The sequence below is a fragment of the Anolis carolinensis genome, chromosome 5 (assembly GCF_035594765.1).
Source record: "Anolis carolinensis isolate JA03-04 chromosome 5, rAnoCar3.1.pri, whole genome shotgun sequence".
Taxonomy (NCBI): Eukaryota; Metazoa; Chordata; class Lepidosauria; order Squamata; family Dactyloidae; genus Anolis; species Anolis carolinensis.
This window is the reverse complement of record NC_085845.1, coordinates 189341147-189359179: the sequence shown is the minus strand read 5'-3', so window position 1 is coordinate 189359179 and position 18033 is coordinate 189341147. Positions and strand designations below refer to the sequence as shown.

The 18033-nt window shown below is 41.8% G+C and overlaps 1 protein-coding gene across 1 annotated transcript in view; it reads left to right on the top strand.

Moving 5' to 3' along the window:
• Positions 1-200: 200 nt before the first annotated feature.
• Positions 201-18033, top strand: part of rerg (RAS like estrogen regulated growth inhibitor) — a 119587-nt gene continuing 101754 nt past the window's right edge. Inside the window, exons 1-2 of the mRNA XM_062983131.1 lie at positions 201-514; positions 12154-12338. Of these exons, the coding sequence (XP_062839201.1) occupies positions 12278-12338 (61 nt within the window). The 5' untranslated portion in view covers positions 201-514; positions 12154-12277. The remainder of the gene's footprint in view (positions 515-12153; positions 12339-18033) is intronic.

Below are 18033 nucleotides of genomic sequence, written 5' to 3'. Positions count from 1 at the left end.
GTGCTGGTGCCTCTCCAAACTCCAACTCCCAGGATCCCATTGCACTGAGTCATGACAGCCCAAGCGATGTCAAACTGCATTTATTCACGGTCTAATTGCACCCTCTTGTCATCTCGCTTTGGAGGAGTTCCAGTAGCAGAGGACGCCATGAAGCGGGTCGGCCTGCAGGTGGCGCCCTAGAGCCTCCTCCTGCTGCTGCTTTAAAAAAGCGAAGGCGAGAAGGCGGCGTGAATGAGCATCGCTCGGCTGGGTCTGTGTGCGGACGTTTCGCTTCTGACCCGCATTTTGCAGCTTCCTCTCTGCCGGCAGCCCTGGGAAGGAAGATATTTGAGGGAGAAGGGGTACCACTGCAGAGAGAGACCCCCTCCCCCCCAATGGCTCCGTGGCATCTTTGATCCACAAGCCAGGAACGATTCGGATATCGGAGAGGAAAGGCGAGCAGAGCAGTTCCAAATCGTCTCCCAAAAGCCCGGACTTGGTTTGCTCAGACGCCGGAGATGCCAGGGACGCGGAGGTAAGGAGGCGGGACACGCGTCTGTGTGTGAACGTGGGTACACGTGTACACGCCGGGATGGAGTGGAGAAAAAGGCACTCTTTAGTAACCGATTTTCCGGTTTCTCCTTCCCATAATGGATAGGAAGGAGGGAGAGAGCAATAAGGATGCCTTTGGGTCCCTTTTAGGGCTCACTTTTCCTGGCGACTGCAAAAAAAAAATGATAATGATAATGATAAGTTCAAGAGATATTGTATACACTTGATGTCATCAACACAGGATCTCAAAGAATCAAAAGAACTTTTGGTCAAGGTTTTTCTTCTAGAATAAGCTTTTCAATACCTGTGAAGTCTTAAAAGATATACAGTAGAGTCTCACTTATCCAACATAAACGGGCCGGCAGAATGTTGGATAAGCAAATATGTTGGATAATAAGGAGGGATTAAGAAAAGCCTATTAAACATCAAATTAGGTTATGATTTTACAAATTAAGCACCAAAACATCATGTTATACAATGAATTTGACAGAAAAAGTAGTTCAATACACAGTAATGCTATGTAGTAATTACTGTATTTACGAATTTATCACCAAAATATCACGCTGTATTGAAAACATTGACTACAAAAATGCATTGGATAATCCAGAATGTTGGATAAGCGAGTGTTGGATAAGTGAGACTCTGCTATTTACAAATATTATTTTGCAAAGGTTGGATGTGTTTATACTATGTTGGTTGCCAAATCCAATTGGAGTCTTCAGAAACTGTTTAAATAGTGAGACTACTTGATATGTTTTGACTCTAGTCCACATTTAAGCCTTGATGATTACAGTTTCCTTTAAACATTACAGTCTGGAAGATACTACTGTGTATTACAACAGTTGACTGTACTTATTATTATTTTCGTTATTGTATGTACATGATGCTCTAAATTACATATTGCATTTTATGTTTTGAACCTTTATAGTATTTGCTTATCTTTTTGACATAGAAAGAAGATAGCTCTGTACTCAGAGAGGCCTGACTATTTCTGTGGCCTTTGCATGATGCTCTAATACACATACCTCTTTTTATGCTTTGAACATTTATAGTGTTTGCTTATCTCTTCGACATTGACTGCAAAAAAAAAGTCATTTATTCTACGTGATCTGCACTGCAGTGCAGGAATTGCCCTTGGTTTCATTGGGTCTTACTCCCAGGGAGAAGGGAAAAGTGTCACCCAGGACAGGAGCCTCTTATGGGGAAGGTGGGCTTTGGGGTGGTCAATGGGAGTGGGGCTCCTGTGCCTCTGCACACACAGTCAAATGGATGCAGTTTGGCATCGCTTGAATTGCCATGGCTTAGTGCTGTGGAATCTTGGGAGTTGTAGTTTGGAGAGGCTCTTCGACAGCAAAGGGAAACGACCCTGGAAGTCAGACTACAACTTCAATTTGTCCATAGCATTGAGCCATGGCAGTTCAAGCAGTGTCAAACTGCATTTACTCGACAGTGTGGATGCACCCATGGAGAGAATCCGGTGGTACCTTACCTTGTTGTGGCCAACCTGATGGAGTTCAACCCCACACTGCCCAAGTCTGCAGTCCTCAATAAAGAGTAGTTAGTTGGCTTAGAATAGGCTGGGGGAAATCCCTCCCCCTGACTCCTGAATGAGAGATGGAATGTGTATATATTTCTTCTCTCCTCTCTGTTTCTGCTCTCATTCTAATTGGTTGTGTAGAATGGATACTTGGCAGATGCATGCCTTTTGTCTTTGACTTTCTACATTTACATCTCTGTGTGTGTGCTGTCAGTATTGAGACCTCTCATAGAATCCTAGAGTTGGAAGAAATCTCATGGGTCATCCAGTCCAACCCCCTGCCAAGAAGCAGAAAAATCACATTCAAAGCACTCCCGACAGATGGCCATCCAGCCTCTACTTACAAACAAGGAGCTTCCACCACACTCCAAGGCAGATAGTTCTACTGCTGAACATCTCTCACAGTGAGGAAGTTCTTCCTGATGTTCAGGTGGAATCTCCTTTTCTGTATCTTAAAGCCGTTGTACCACATCCTAGTCTGCAGGGCAGCAGAAAACAAGCTTTTTCCCTCCTCCCTATGACTTCCCTTCACATATTTGTACATGGCCCTCAGGTCTCCTTTCAGCTGCTTGTGTGTCAGGAGGAGAGATGTGGTGCTTAGAGATTTTTCCCTATCTTTGAACCCTATAAGAGATGGAGTTTTAAGTAGCAAGGACCCAGTTATTTACTATTAAGAAATGTAGTTATTTTTGTAAATAAACTTTTTGTAATCTTAAAGACAGAACTCCTCCTAAGCTCTAAATTTGTTAAAGCCACATGGCACTTCATACTCTGCTTGTTGTGAGCTGAATGCTCAACTGTAAGCATCCTGTTTTTGCATGTTTTGAATGCTCTGCTGCTTTTGGATAGTTTTCCCTAATACTCAGGAAAATCCAAACACAACCCACATTAACGTCTTACACAAAAATCTTTATGATGGCTGCAGAAACATCAACACCTTTATTCCCCCATAGTTTTTGTATGCCTTTTCTTAGACTTGCCTGTCCCTACCTGCTATGTTCAGGTGAGTTGCAATCCCCATCATCCCAGACAGCACAGCAGTTGGTACACAGGATGATGGGCAGGGTAGCCCAACACATATGGAGGATGCCCTAAGTGAGTTAAAAGTGTTTCAAGATGCCTTATTTCCCCCCATGTTTGCCAATGGGGATATTATCCATTAGTTGTTTGCGTAACTAATCCTTATGAAAGAGATGCTAAGCTCTAGAAATCGTGCTTTCTTGGTGTTATACACTAGGAGTGATGCCTGCTTTTTTAATTATTAGAGGGCTAGAAGGGTGAGAGACCAAAGATCCCAATCCAAATTATTGGCAAGCCTGTGTGATTTTGGTATAGAGCTCCTCTATTAATCTAACCCACCTCTCAGGATTGTTGTTAACATAAAAGAAGTGGTTATGGGTCTTCTAGTCATTTTTGACCAAAGGCAATCATAAGGTTTTATTGGTAAGATTGGATCAAAGTGGGTGTGTTGTTGCCTCTTTTAGGACCTAGATAGTGTGACCCACCTAAGGTCACCCAGTGGGTTTCCATGGATTCAAACCCTGGTCCCTGGAGCTGCAGTCCAACACTTAGATCACGACTCCATGCTGGTTCTCCAGAGAGAATAATCCTGCCCTGAATCCCTGCCCCCTAACATACCTGTTCTTGTCCAATTTTGGAACTAAAGAGGGATGGGTCTGGTTAATTTCCAAAAGGGAGACCATCAAATTATATCAGGGATTTCCAAGAAGAGCTAGGCAACAATCCTACCTGAAACCCAGAGCTGACAGTATTGAGTTAGATCAGTGATTCTCAACCTGTGGGTCCCCAGGTGTTTTGGTCTTCAACTCCCAGAAATCCTAATCTATATATATAAAAGAGTGATGGCATCAGGGCAGCAGACAAAACAACAAAACTACAAGCCCTCCAAGCTCGGAATTTGACAACACAACCCATCATTCACGGCTCTAGGTTGATACAACAAAAAAGAAAAGAAAAATAAAGTCCTAATTACAGGGAGAGGAATAATAGTTTTTATCCAATTGCTGCCAGTTTGAAGGCTAAGCTCCGCCCACTTGGTCTCCTAGCAACCTCCTCAGCCCAGGGGACAGGCAGAGTTAGGCCTCACTTAGGCCTCTTCCACAGATTATCAGATTTTAACTGGATTATATGGCAGTGTAGACTCAAGGCCCTTCCACACAGCTATATAACCCATTTAGAATCTTATATTATCTGCTTTGAACTGGATTATCTTGACTCCACACTGCCATATAATCCACTTCAGTGTGCATACTAAACATAAAGACAACCATACAACAGACATTCAATACCACCACTACCTCAACAATTTCTCACCAACACCACCAGACAATGCCACAGCAACGCGTGGCCGGGCACAGCTAGTAGCTGATAAACTGGCTGGGATTTCTGGAAGTTGTAGGCCCAAACACCTTTGGACCCACAGGTTGAGAACTGCTGAGTTAGATGAGCCCAGGGTCTGACTCAGAATAAGGAAGCTTCAGAAGTTCCTATCTCTGCTTTCAGAGGAAGGGTGTGAGATAAATAAAGAAGAGCAGGTGTTCTGCACATGCTCAGAGTGGAGGTGATCATGCCCTGGCTTCACCGATCTTGGGGCTTCATCTTTGCAGGCACCATTGTGCCATCCAGAAGTGATGCCAGATCACAATATTGTTCTTTTGGAGTCTTTTAAACAGCATTCTTTAATGTTTCAAAGGTCTATAGAACAGTATTTTTTGTTGAAAAATGAATTTTGTTGCGTGTTTGGCTAAAGTTGGGAGAAAATATGTCAATGGGAGCTCAAGGATTGCACTGAACTGCCATTCCCACAGGCTGTAAGCATATCCCAGCCTGGCTTAGAAGTACTATTATTCAAAAGTTGACTCTGCTTATTTCCATTGCTTGCCTTAGTCTTTATTATTAGCAGCCAGCAATTCATAACACTTAATTTACCTGACGATGTGCTCAGGAGATCATGTCATCTCTGACTGGACTCTCCGTGAAATAGTTGTGGCTGCTGGGATTTATTTCATGGTGTGAGAAAGGCATTATGCTCCCACTTGAAGGGCACCAACTGTTATCCTTATTTTATATGTTTTCCTGAGGAAAAGTTACTTGAGGCAGTGTTCTGCCTCGAAGGGTGCATCTAGAATGAATGCTTGCGCCACTTTAAATCAATATTATGGAGTCATGAGAGTTATAGTTTTACAAGACTTTCCATCTTCTCTGCCAAAGAATAATGGTGTCTCATCAAAATATGTCTATGATTCTACAACATTATGCCATGTCAGTTGAAGTGGTGTCAAACTGTATTAATTCTATAGTGTAGATGCATCCTAGGAGGAGATTTTTACATGTGTCTCTGGGTTGCAGCACATGTACTTCTTTGGGTCATTGAAATACTGAGCAGCATTTTCATATAGCATGTGCTGCCATTTCATAGTCTTTTATAAGCCTTTATAAATGCATCATCTGCAAGCTCTTCTTCCGACTGTGAGGGTGGTAGTAGATGAGGCAGATTTCTCCCAGTTGCTGATCTAATCTATGGCTTCGGAGGGGGGTGTCCAAAATCTCACTACTTCTGCTGCCGCCAACAAAACAAATAGGGACAGAAGCCGGGAGGAGAAATAAATGGATAAGCCTGTTTATTTATACAAGGTTTTTAAACACAGCTTTACAAGGATGGATGAAAGTACATGCTTTCATTTATTTTTGCAAGAAAACATCAGTAGCTCTAGGATATCCATTTTCCAGATGTAAAAAAACTTGCAAGGCACATTTTGTTTCATGAACAGCTCCAGGAATGTGAAACTAGTTGTGGTTTTTTTCACATTCACAGAGCTCTTTGTCACATTTCTCTTTTCCCTTTAAAGAATCAGTACCTTATCACTGGGTGCATCTTCACCGTAGAATTAGTGTAGCTTGACACAACTTTATCTGTCATGGCTGAATGCTATGGAATCAAGATAGTTGTCACTTTCAAAGGTCTTTAGCCTTCTCTGCCAAAGAGTGCTGGTGCCTCACCAAACTACAAACTCTTCCCATGATTCCATAATATTGAGCCATAGCAGTGAAAGTGTTGTAATTGTACAGTGTAGATGCATCCCCTGTTTCATTTCAAGGATGCAATTGCACCAGCTTCCCTGCTATCAGCTTTCTGACTTTTACCTCAAAAGATACAATGGTTTAAAAGAACCTTTGAGCTCTTCCCTACTATATCCAATGGTAAAGAATGCTGGGGATTGCAGTCCAACAACATCAAGTGGAATGTTTGACTCTTGACCTGATTTACCCTTTCTAAAACCTGCAACAGACAACAACCAGAATTATGTTTAGAGTTTGGAAAAATTATTTTTTGAACTATGACTCCCAACTTGACTGTGAGATTCTGAGAATTGTAGCCCAACATTGTCAAAGGTTTTCACAGCTGGAATCACTTGAGATGCAGGTGAAACGTTAGGAGAAAATGTTGCTAGAACATGGCCATACAGCCCGAAAACCACACAACACTCCACTGTGGTCCAATTCCTCCAAGCTCTGAGTTCTGGATGTCTGTTGTCAAACTCTTGCTTACAATATTTTGCATATTTAGTTGACCCCAAATTCTCAGATCATAGATATTGAGCTTCTATTTTTTATGGCTCAGGATAATTTATTTTATTGGTAACACTGAAAATCTGAAGCCCTCTGAAGCTGATTCTTGACCATTTTCGAAATCAAGAGGTGCATATGTGTGGAATGTAAGAAGATTTGATGGTGGTTCTTTGGTGACTGGTGATAAGCAGCGTGTCAGTTTATTTTTATTTTATTTGTGTAACCTTCCTTTCAGTCTACTGAAGCCTTTAGCGGATTATGTTTTATTGGTATTATAAACACCCTTGAGAAGGGAGCAATGTTATAATTAAAAAGAGATCCAAGGCTCTTTGCAGGCACCCTCCGCAGTCCAACATAGAATTAAGTGTGCTTAAAACAATTGATTTCAACAGGCATGACACAGTTGGATCATGGCCATCATGTTGTCAGGTGGCAAACCCTTGGTTAATATAGAGTATATAGAGAACTAGCTGCCTGCGTCATGCCCTTGAAGAAAAAATTTTTAGCATTTGGATCCAAAGATCCGTTGGATTCTTTGCACAGTTTAACAGAACCATATAGGGGAAAATGCTAGATGTTTCCATAAGTAGAGCAATGCTTAATATAAATTGGTCAGGAGGATTATATTTTGTCACTTGTTGACAACTTCACCAAGACATCTACCTCAAAGCTTTCAGTATGAAGTTCCCAAACCAAGTGTGTGTTTGGGTGCGTATCTTTGTGTTATATGATCCAGGGTGGCTTGAGTGTTGGACGATGACTCTAGAGACCAGGGTTCGGCTCTCCGTTTGGTCATGGAAACCCACTTGGATGAATCACATACTCTAAGCCCCAGATGACTACCTTGGAATCACCATCAGTTGGAAATGACTTGAAGGCACACAATCACAACAGTGAAATGTCCCCAAAACTTGCTTCTAGGCTCAAATGGAGCCAAGAGAGACAACTTGTGGCCTTCCAGATATTGTTAATCTCCAGTTTGTTTCCTTCGGTGCTGTTGGCTATGCTGGCTAAGAAGCGGGTGAGTGTTGTACTCCAACAACGTCTGCAGCCAGGATCTTGCCTACCCTTTCCCCACAACTTCACATTTTGTCTGCATGTGTGTCACTGCAAGGTTTTTTTTTTTCAAGCTAAAATTCTCATCTTGATTATAACCTCATTGTTCCTTCAGCCCCTGGTTTTAAAGCACTTATGGTATTATAGTGCAGACTTCCCTAAAATTGATGCAGTGTGGGGATAATAGGGGTTGTAGTCCAACACATCTCAAGAGTGCTAGATTGCTGTAAAGCAGTTTCCACAGTCGTTTCTCACTGCTCATATGTATTAGGTATGGGAGTTAACAGTTGGCCCTCCACATTTATGCTTTTGACTTTTGTGGATTTGATTATTCAGATTTGATTAGAATGCTTTCCTTAGAAATCTTTAGATCCTTTAGCAAGACTCTGTGGTTGACTTATGGCGGACCCAGGGATTTCTAGAGAGAACACTTCTCTAGGCATATATAGATCCACCAGTTCAACAGAGAGTTACAACAAAATTTGAAAAAATATAGGTTATTATTCATGGCTTTTCCACTTTTGATTATCCTGTTCCCCTAACCCCAGTGAATGTGGATGATCCACTGTATGCAGTTCTCCAGATGTTGCTGAACTGCAGTGCCCAATACTCCAATCTCCTCATTTTGGGAGACACTGACTAATGTTGCTGGGATTTATAGTCTAACAGTACCTGGAAGTCTGCATATTTTTCACCCCTTATATATATTACATTACTGTACTGCGGTAAATCAGAGGAGCTATAACTCTATCATGACTTTTTTTTTTTGAATGGTTGTCTAATGCTGACTGTGTAAACCGCTCCCAGCTTGGTGGTGATATAAATCAACCCAAATTTTATTGGTTTTATCCACAGGCTACAGATAACTATGACTATAAATTTACAAAATAGATGCAGCAGAAAGGATGGAAGAGCAAATAGGACAGAGATGCCAATTACATGCCATGCAGCCCAGTATGAGAAAGGACCTTATACCAAGTCAGATTGTTATTCATCCAGACCAGTATAGCCTATTTTAACTGGCAGCTGCTTTTCAGGGGTATCAGGTCCTGGCATTGTTCATCACTGACTATCCCACATTTTAACACAAACTGTAGCAAAGTTTCTTTATTGGACTACAACTCCCAACTTCTAGCTTTAACTTGAGCTTGGAGAAAAAATATTTTTAGATAGAAATGGCAGAATTCCCCAGCCTGTGGTGCCTAGAGTATTTTGGGAACAGTCATCCAAAAGAACAATGTCATCACACTGAAATCTCTCACACCTTCAGCTGTGACTGCAGACTTCTGTCTGCATAAGTTTGGCTTTATACAAACATTCTGACTTTTTAACAAAAGCAGCTTTGAATTAGAAATGCAAACGAGCTTGCAAAGAAATGTCACCATTGAAATTACTTGGTAGAATGAAGGAGGGATGACTCAAGTATTTTTATTTTATTTTTTTATTTTTTTGCTGCCTTAGGCAAAGAGCAAGATGCCACTCCATGACCGGAACCATTTCACACAATACAAATACAGCACTCTTATTCCACTTTAACTGCCTTGGTTCCATCCTATGGGATCCAGAATTCTGTATTCAACAGAATTCAGAGAGTTGATGTGGGGTAGTGGTTGAGAAGTAGACTAGGACTTCATGAAACTAGGATTTGAGTCCCTGCTCAGTCATGAGCAATCACTAGGTGACCTTGGGCAAGTCACTGTCTCTCAGCCTCAGAGGAAGGCAAACTCTTTTGGAAGAAATCATGCCAATAAGTCCTTGTGATGCATTTGCCTTAGGGTTGCCACAAGGCAGAAACAACTTGAAGGCACACAGCATCAAATTTACATAAGCACACTACACTATTTCATAGGATAGTACCATGACATTAAAAGTTGAGCCATAACACTAGTATATTTGTATAGCATGAAAAGGCTACGATCCAAAACTGACTAGGGTGGCAACTGTATTATATTCCAACATTTCTAGCAGGACAATATTCTCCACCATATGTAACTGACTCACAGCAGGCCATATGACACCTAAGAGGTTTCCAAGACATCGGCATCACTCAATCCCAGCATCTTCTCATCCAAGGCAGTTGCCTCATTCAGAGTGCAGCTACATGATAGAATTAATGCAGTTTGACACCACTGGGAGATGTAAATATACAAGGTCATCATCTCTGCCAGTGAGTGTTGGCACCTCACCAAACTCCAAATATCAGGATTCCATTGTGTTGAGCCATGGCAGTTAAAGTGGTGTCAAACTGCATTAATTCTGAGGTGTGGATGCACCCTCCGTTTCATTCAGATCCCGCGTCAAACCCCATTAAAGAAAAACAAATGTAGTCAGCCTTGGCTTTGTTTATTTTTAATCTTTCTCTAATATCTTACATAATAATATGTAGGAAACAATAGTAACATTTGAAAGCCTTGTTATCACCACATGCATTCACCCCAGTAAGGAGCAGCTGTCAGTTCCTCAGGCAGTTGACTTCGCTGCTCCTCTTCTGAGAAAAGTCCCAAAATTTTATTTTCTTGAGTGTTCCCTTCTGCTGCACTGCAGGAGGTTAGCAACCGCCTACTCAGTCACTTATATTTTGGGGTAAGAGCACCTCCATTTACTCAGAAGAATAGAACAAGAGTGGGACGTGGGGAGCGGGAACTTCTTGTGTTTCCTAATAAAGCACACATTTTCAGTGCAACATTACAAGCCTCATATAACCCTACGCTCTCCTTCAGAGGCAGGTTATACAAAGTGCTTCCGAGTACTTTTAGCACTGAGTTTTATTTAGGGGAAGTGTCAAAATGAGTATATTTGTCCAACTGGCGTGGCTTTTAACATAATTCCTGCTGACTAATAAAGGGACTTACTATAAACTGTAGGGAGCCAGCTCTCTTCAAAAGCATTACAATGTTTTTCTTCCCTTCTCCACTTCACAAGCATTTTTTTACCAACAAAAAGTATCAAAAGTAGTTGTCAAGCCAACAGTTAGCGATGGTAACCAAAACTCTCTTGGCTGGCCTTACAACAAAAAGTAAAATGGGAACCTTTTCTTTTTAGAAAGACAGGTATTGTGTGCATATGTATATTTTCTGATGACTTTGTAGAGAACTAATTAGGATACAGACCATAGAAAAGTAGTTTTGGCTGGAATCCTGTTATTATTGTATACAGGCTTGCATTTCCCAATAGAAGAAATTGTTGTGGTTTGAGCTGCTATGCATCTGGAAACCAGGGGTTGGATCCCTGCTGAGCCATGAAAGCCATTGGGTGATCTTGGACAAGTCACACTCTCTCAGCCTCAGAGGAAGGGAGTGGCACACTTTGTCTGAATACATTTTGCTAGAAAACCCTGTGATAGGCTCACCTTAGTGTCACCATAGATCAGGAACAACTCAAAGGAATACAACATAAACAAATCCCTGCATTTACTCTAAGGTCGCAGAGGTGTAGTTACACTGGTTATCTAATGCATTCTCTAAATTTGGAGAAAAATGTCAAGTAGGGGTGTAAAAGGAGCTCTCGGTGACGCAGTGTGTTAAAGCACTGAGTTGCTGAACTTGCAGACCAAAAGGTCACAGGTTCGAATCTGGGGAGAGGAGTGAGCGCCCGCTGATAGCTCCAGCTTCTGCCAACTTAGCTGTTCGAAAACATGGAAATGTGAGTAGATCAATAGGTACCACTCCAGCGGGAAGGTAATGGTGCTGCATGCAGTCATGCCGGCCACATGACCTTGGAGGTGTCTACGGACAATGCTGGCTCTTCGGCTTAGAAATGGAGATGAGCAACAACTCCCAGAGTCAGACAAGACTGGACTTAACGTCAGGGAAACCTTTACCTAGGGGTGTAAACACAGAATTTCAAAGGTCGTTTTCCTGCTGACAAAATCACAATAATTTTCACGCACAATCATAGAATCAAGATTATAAGGGCCATCCAGTCATGCAGGGATATACAGTCAAAACACTCCCATCTGATGGCTACCCAGGGTCTGGTTCAAAACCTCCAGAGCAGGAAACCCCACCATACTTTGAGGCAACATATTCCACTGTCAAGCAACTCTTATCATCTTTCTGATGTTCAGATGGAATCTCTTTTCCTGTAGTTTATGTCTTAGTCTCTGGAGCAGCATCAGACAAGCTTGTTCAATCTTCAATATCACATCCTTTTAGATATTTAGACATAGCTATCATGTTGCCTTCTCCAGACTAAACAGATGGAGCTCCATAGTTGCTCCGTAGATTTTCAATAGCTTTTTTATTTTAGGACTTTTAACAAAAGAATCTATTTCACTATTGCTCAAACTCAAACTGCTTTTTTAATTAAGTCTTGAAATGTCAAAATCTTGCTCAGTTTAGGTGCAGTGTCTTGTCATTCCACCCATAAGTTCAGGATGTTGCAATACCATACTTTAATTTACTGTAAGTTTTCATCTGTTTGGGTTCTTTTTTTCATAGGTGTTGTTTGACAATGACAATGACATGGTCAGCCTGAAAGGACTTGGACATTTATCCATTGTGCCAGCTGGGGTAAATCACTGACATTGCTGCATCCAGCCTCCACTGCCCACTTTCCTTCATCATGGCCAAGAGTGCGGAAGTTAAACTGGCCATCTTTGGTCGAGCTGGAGTGGGAAAGTCAGGTAAGTCTTTTTTCTTCTCCACAGTTCCTTACTATGCTTTGTGTGCTATGTTTTCATTTTTACTGGAGTGTTTTGAAGGCAAGCCCATGCAGGCAAGTATGGGATGACTCATAGGGAAGGGCAGAGGTCTCCAGACTTCTCCAGGTGTTCCATTAAAAAGTATAGTCAGCACTATACAATTGAGAGTTTAAAAGAAGAGGCAGGACATTGGTGAGAATACTAGCACTCTTACACTGACTCTTTATACAGGCTGATCAAGAGTCAAATTCTGGATCAGCCCCAGGATGATTTTGATCACCAATCTCCTGGCCACCGCAGAGGCTGAAGGGAATCTTGACTGTCCAGAACTGGCCCAACTGCTTACATGGGTCCCAAAGTCATGATTTCCTTTGGATTCTTAGGGAGAATTTAGAACAGCTCATGACTTTTGTCAATGGGGTTGATCTTGGTGCCAGCATGCAGTTGCCACCGAGATGATTCACCTGCTATTCAGGATAAAAGGTCAATGTAGAGAGCCGGGGTTTGAAATCCTTTTGATCCCGACACGCACATTTTCAACAGGCAACATGAAGATGCACATACAGAAACCCATATCTTGCCAGTTTCTGAAGCAGGCAAGAAGGCCAAAGATGAGTCTGGAGAGCATACTAAGGTCAAAAAGCCAAGGGAGTTAAAGAGTGGAATGTGAGGAGGAAGCTGGAAACAGGGAGTACAACCAGGCTAAGGCAGAGGCTGAATCCAACAAGCGCAGCTCTTTGGCGTGGATGTTTTGTCCTCCGCTCTCTTGAGAAAGGCATCTGATAATAATTAGGGCTGCTTCTGTTGGTTGCCTTTCTTGCAGTCTAGCACTCCTCTGCAGTTGATTTCTCTCCAGCTGTGGTTTATGTCAGCATCTGTTTCTAGGATTGGAGGCTCAGCCTCAACGTCCTCCCAGCTCTTGAAGGGGGAGATGGATTCCTGATAGGGTCTCTGATCCAGCCTCCAAATGACCCAGGGGAGATCTGGTTGTCAGAGCCCTCCGCTGTATAATAATCCTTCTTGCTGGGCCTCATCCTCTTGGCTCTCCTCCTCTGCTGAGGATGACTTTTCCACAGGCCACGCATTCTCCACTTCTGTGATAACACAAGGGAATATCTTAGTGGTGACTAGTGGTGAAGGCATAGCTTTTTGCAAGATTCTGGATGTTGCAACTTTTCCAGGCTTTCAAACCAATATGTTTAATATTAACAGAATTTTCCTCCTTGTATTGATACTAGACTTTAAAAGCTATTTTATGTCTTCCTTGAATCACTTTTCCCCCTAAAGGTGCTCTGCCACTGACATGACTTCCATTTTTTTTTTGGCTTTTTAATTTAATTCCACCTGTTCCTTCAAATGTCTCTGCTTAACTTCATGAGCCTAATTTCTATCTTAACTTAATCTGGTCCCTGTCTGCATCGCTTTGCAATTTTTAAAAAAAGAATCAACATTAAAATAGGTCATGCATTGCTATGTGTATTTGCCCTAATACAAATATTTTTGTGGAGCCCCCGGTGGCGCAGTGGATTAAACCACTGAGCTGCTGAACTTACTGACTGAAAGGTTGGTGGTTCAGATCTGGGGAGTGGGGTGAGCTCCCACTGTTAGCCCCAGCTTCTGCCAACCTAGCAGTTTGAAAACATGCAAATGTGAATAGATCAATAGATACCGCTCCAGTGGAAAAACAGCGGAGCTCCATGCAGTCATTCCAGCCATATGATATTGGAGGTGTCTACGGACAATGCCAGCTCTTCGGCTTAGAAATGTAGATGAACACCAATCCCCAGAATTGGACTAGATTTAATGGCAGGGGAAAACTTTTATCTTTACCTTAAACATTTGTGTAAACCATTTTGTCTAGCAGCTACATTTTTGCAAACAGTTTTCCTAGGCATCAAGTGTCCTTTAATTTATTTTCTTTTATAAGCACTTCTTGACATATGTTTTTGTATCATTTTGTTGGCCTCACATCCATGTATTAACCAGAGCTGACCTGCTTAGCAACCAAAATCAGATGGAATTGGATGTCTTTTGAGTATTTAGGTATGAAAGGACTCCTGTGGATGCAAAATGGCCACGTGTGCAAATACATGGTGAAAACATGTCCATGTTTTCTCGTTTGAGGGTACTATTTCATCCAACCTTTCACAGATGAAAACAGGGATACATGTGGTCAAGATAGCAAAAGTCATTAATGAGAAAAGAGTTTGCTTTTGGCTGGACTTACAGGGAAGTGCAAGATTCTGCCAATCCCTCTCTTTTCTCCCCACTGAGTTGACTGCAAATGACCTTTCCCCCTTTCAATTCAGTTTGTGGGAGCTGAAGCAAATTGAGGACAAAGGAGAAAAGTGGTAGGGGAGCAGGAAAACTGAGGCCTTTTGAAAATAGCTGGAAATGTGGGATGACAGAAAATTTATTGGGATTGTCTTTACCAAATCAGAACAATTGGAGGGCTTTCTTTTTTGTCCATAGCAGGAACTGCGCTTTGTCCAGCCCTGTTCTACAGGACTGGTTGTTCTGATTTAGGCAAGTACAGGCTGACTTGTAGAATCGAAATGGAACAAACAAGCTCTATCCATGCACCTTATGTTTTCTTTGGCATTTTCGTAGCATTAAGAATCAATAGAACATTGGATGAGGTCAGCATGACTTTTTGGAATGGCCAAGTTTTGCAGCAATTTGCTGTATTCAGAGCCTGATCATTTTGGAGCTGGGTCAGCAAGGAGAAAAGACCTGCCAGCCTTCAGATCACAGATTATCTCCCTCATGGTGTCCATTTAAAAACCCACCATTCCAAATTACACATTTGTTAATTACTAAGCCAAAGCATATTGAGTTCTATTTTGGAAGTCAAAGCTTTCTTGTGAAGGTAAATTAATTATTCAATTAGTCACTGAAATCCACCAGTTTGTTATCACTGTCTGCATAGCACTGAGGAGAAGAACTGTGATCCTACAGATGTTTGTGGATTGTAATTTCTATACTCTTTCACAATTGGCTGTGCTAGGCATGGCAGCTGACATAACCAGGAGTGAGAACCACGGGCCGCTGGGTTGTCATTGTTTGGTTCCTACTGTCCACCATTTGCTTGGGACTTCTTTATTTTTGGAAAGGAAAAAAGCATCCATTGATATTCTGCCTTGACTAAGTTAGATGTATGATCTCCTGGACAATCTGTCCAAATCCCTTTTTAATAGTCATCAATCACATTGGGCAAAGAAGGTCTATTCAGCTGACAGTTGGGACTCAAGGAAGATCATGTGTCCAGCTTCTTGCCACCAGTGAGTAGTGTTGCTTCAGATTGGCATTGTCTTTCTCATTAGTGGGAGGGGGCTGGGAATATCTTTCTACTTGTGCCTCACTTTGACGTATATGGCTGCTGGTTGTCAAGGTGGACACAGGGGGTATTATGTAGCCCAGCAATAGGACTACAAAGTCTTCCTGAATACAAGTAGTTACACATCTATAACACATCTATAAACCCATAACATCAATACAGAATGACAGCAATTCTACTTTGTCCATTGAAAGGGCTTTATGGTGTAGGAGGGTTATTTGACATCCTGATGTATACAGAGAGATGTTGCTGCTCCCATCAAATGTTGGCAACCATAATAATGTTTGCTGCTACTAGATTATAGCATTAACAGCAGTGGTCCGATCCATTGGGCTGCCAAGAGATCCAGTGCGGACAACACAGAAGCCGTGTCAAAGATGACAAGTGAGAATTTTGTTGGGAGCTAAAGTCCAACAGCAACTGGAAGACCACATGTCCTCCATTCTTGCTTCTACTATAATACTGTATTACTTCTACTATAATGTCTTGGCTCTCAGTTATTATTAGTTTGGAACCAAGGATTTCCCCATTATCCTATTTGCCATCCCATTTGTGCCTCCCATTGTAATTTTTTGTTTATCATGTTTTCTACCCATGTAGAAAACATAACCCACGATGGCACAGTGGGTTAAACCGCTGAGCTGCTGATCTTGCTGATCAAAAGGTTGGCGGTTCAAATCCGGGGAGCGGAGTGAGCTCCCACTATTAGCCCCAGCTTCTGCCAACCTAGCAGTTCGAGAACATGCAAATGAGAGTAGCTCAATAGGTACCACTTCTGCGAGAAGGTAACGGTGCTCCATTCAGTCATGCTGGCCACATGACCTAGGAGGTGTCTACGGACAACGCTGGCTCTTTAGCTTAGAAATGGAAATGAGCACCAACCCCCAGAGTTGGACACAACTAGACTTAATGCTAGGGGAAACCTTTACCTTTTACATATGTAGATCATTTTGTTAAAAAAATGTAGCATTTACTTTGAGAATGGTACCCTTCTGGATTATGAAACTGCCACTGAACAGCAGTCTGGGCTTGAGAGAAGTGCTCTGCTCTCAGTCCTAGAAGACAGCTGTGATGTGATGGATGGTGTGCTCCTTCTCCAGATCCTCAGAATTTCATGCCATCAAAGGAAAGGTGCCATTCTTGCAAGGCAGCCAGAAGAAAAGTCTTTACATCATGACGACTTATTTGGCAGCGCTTTGTACTGCTTGCAAGCCTCCTCCCTTTTCAGCAATATTGACCAGACAGCTGAAAGTCCATGCCAATAAGAAGAAGCCAAAATGTTATCCAAGATCTGGGAGGAGGAGAAGAAAAAGATGGTGGCGGATCAAGAACACAAGCGCAAGCAGCCATAAATAAGATGACTTCATTTGCCAGAAATTCATGACAGAGTTTATCATGAGCTTTGTTCTTTGGTTCATCCTTTCCAAACCAACAGCCAAATGCTATGCTTAGGATAAGGATGTGCATCTGCTTCTGAGGAAGAACAAATCCTGGACCAAATGGAGCTCTTTCCAAGGTGTCCAATTATTCTCTGAAGTAACCATTCCTTTAGAAAATGCTGGTTTGTCATTGAAGCTTTACATTTGCTGTTGATCTTGGTGAAATACCAGGGCAGTTTTCCAAGACCCATTGCATACCTTTGAAGCAGCCCTTTCTCTCTAGGCATGTATAAGATGCCAGGTATAGTTTTCACCTTCATTGACAATTACTGTGAGATTTTCAGGTTTCAAAAATCCCCCCTCTAAATCAATTCATGAGCAAGGTTTTTTTTATAAATGGTGAAGAAGAATGTGCACAGGAAAAAATGTTTTTGTGCCAGTCACTCTCTTCTAATTTCATGTAATAAGCTATCCAGAATGGAAAGGTCAAATGAACAGATAATTGGGTCACTCTAACAGGATTCTGGTAAGATTTTTGTTGTTGATCGCCTTTCAATTATTATTTTCAGTGCTACTGTTTGACCCAGGAACATGAAAGAATAGACTCAATTCCTGGATAGCACAATCAACAAACAACATATTTAGTGATTAAAAGTGTATTTAGCAGGATTTGAGTTGTTTACGATGGCACAGCAAATACTACCTTCCCCCTTTCTCTGAAAATAAATACCCAATAATAATAAATAGAGGAACTAAGAATTTGCTGTACTTTCATTATACCTAAAACAGCTGTCTGAGGCAACCATTTGGCTCTAACAACGACTAAGGCCAAGCGTGGTTTTCAGAAAGCTAGTTTCTATTTTCAATACGTTGATTAAAGGCTACCAGAAAGCTAAAACAGGATGTATAGGGTAGTATTGCGAAGTCTCCACCAAAAGCAGTCAGTTTGAATCTTCTTAGA